Genomic DNA, 1,580 nt, shown 5'->3' on the forward strand with positions numbered 1-1,580 from the left:
TGCTGAGCAGGCTGGATGCTTTACTCACACCCACAGCAGATGTCAGAGGATGCATTGGTCCCAGGCTGAGCACAGCAGGTCACCCCCTAAAGCACTCTGCCCCGTGCATGGGTGCTCTTTCGTGTTCCCCCGTGGTGAAACACACAGCACCAGCTGGGATTGCTGTGCTCCCCCAGGTCTGTCTTTATGCTGTGCCCTGGGACGCTGGATAAGCAGCTGCCCTGAAGCACAGTGCTTGTGTAGGACAAAACTCAAGAGGAAAGATCTTCACAGCTAGAGGGGGTGTGCTTTGCTTACAAAGAAAGAGCTGCTTTCTGCTGGGAGGTTCTGGTTGTCCTCTGCTCCCTGTTTCTCCTCTAAAGGAGCAGGAGACCTGGCAGCAGCTGGCTCCAGCTGCCTTCACCTCCCTGAGCTGGTGCATGGTGTAAGCTGTGTGTAACCTTTGTGCTGGACATGCCAGTGGGTGAGCTGGAAATCCCGCTGAGATAAGCTGAGTTCCTCTGTGCACTTTCTGTGTGGGCGGCTTGGTCTGAGCTCCTCTGAGTCCTTCTCTCTCTGATGAGACAGCTCTGAAAGCTGCCCACTGCTTCCCTGAGCTTAATTTATCTCAGCACTGGCTGTGCTGTGCAGCTTCCCCTTTCCCCCAAGCTTTGAACTTCCCTGTGGCTTTATCCATTTGCACGGTTCCTTTTCTGGGAAGGTGCAGATGGGGGATGATGAGAGCTGACCCCCTGCCCTTTGCACCCCACAGGTATGACTCGGGACGGGATGGGTACATCGATCTGATGGAGCTGAAGCTGATGATGGAAAAGCTGGGAGCCCCGCAGACCCACCTGGGGCTGAAGAACATGATCAAGGAGGTGGATGAAGACTTTGACGGGAAGCTCTGCTTCCGTGAGGTGAGGGTGGCTGTGGGGCAGAGGAAGGAGGCAGCCAAGCCCAGTACTCCAGCTGTAGGCAGCACTGTCCCCTCTGTGTTTCTCCAGCTGTGGGGTGCAGTGGAGAAGCAGGGGAGCTTCCCCACGCCATGGGGAGCTCAAGATGTGGACCACTGTCAGCATCCATCTCTCTGTGGCAGTAATAGTACCTGGTGTCAAAGCTCTCCAGCGTCTCTGCTGGCTCTGGGACTGTGTTTGAGCTCTGGTGCAGCTGCTTGGGAATGCTGACCGAGCTCCCTGCTGTAGCTGGAGGTGCTGTGTCCCTCGAGTCAGCAGGTCTCATTGCTGGGCTCCTGCAGTACAGCAGCTCAGACCGCATTTCAGGTGCAGAGAGAGGGCTCTGCTTGGAGCAGCTGGTCTCATGGGGCACAGGAGACTTCCTCCAGTTCATATTGGGTCCCTCTCTGCACCACGCAGTGACCAGCCACAGCAAGTGGTCACCTCCCTGCAGTGAAGAATCAACGTGGCGATGCAGCAGTTTGGTACTGGGTGCCAGCTCAGCAGGGACACACAGCGAACAGGTCTGTCACCGCTGTGCTGAGATCTGGGGCTCTGCGGCTGGGATCTGCTGCCAGGTGGAGGAAGAGCAGGAATTTGAGCTGTGACCTGCGTGCACTCAAGGGTACCAAACTCATCTCAGCA

At 56.7% G+C, this 1,580-nt stretch overlaps 1 protein-coding gene across 1 annotated transcript in view; it reads left to right on the forward strand.

Annotated features, from left to right (window-relative positions):
• Positions 1 to 362: 362 nt before the first annotated feature.
• Positions 363 to 1,580, forward strand: part of LOC104544757 (EF-hand domain-containing protein D1-like) — a gene marked incomplete at its 5' end in the record, with an annotated part of 6,641 nt that continues 5,423 nt past the window's right edge. The window contains 3 exons of the mRNA XM_010189707.1: positions 363 to 424; positions 752 to 899; positions 1,325 to 1,334. Coding sequence (XP_010188009.1) covers positions 363 to 424; positions 752 to 899; positions 1,325 to 1,334 — 220 coding nt within the window. The remainder of the gene's footprint in view (positions 425 to 751; positions 900 to 1,324; positions 1,335 to 1,580) is intronic.

Source organism: Mesitornis unicolor, unplaced genomic scaffold (assembly GCF_000695765.1).
Source record: "Mesitornis unicolor isolate BGI_N332 unplaced genomic scaffold, ASM69576v1 scaffold31018, whole genome shotgun sequence".
NCBI classification, from domain to species: Eukaryota; Metazoa; Chordata; class Aves; order Mesitornithiformes; family Mesitornithidae; genus Mesitornis; species Mesitornis unicolor.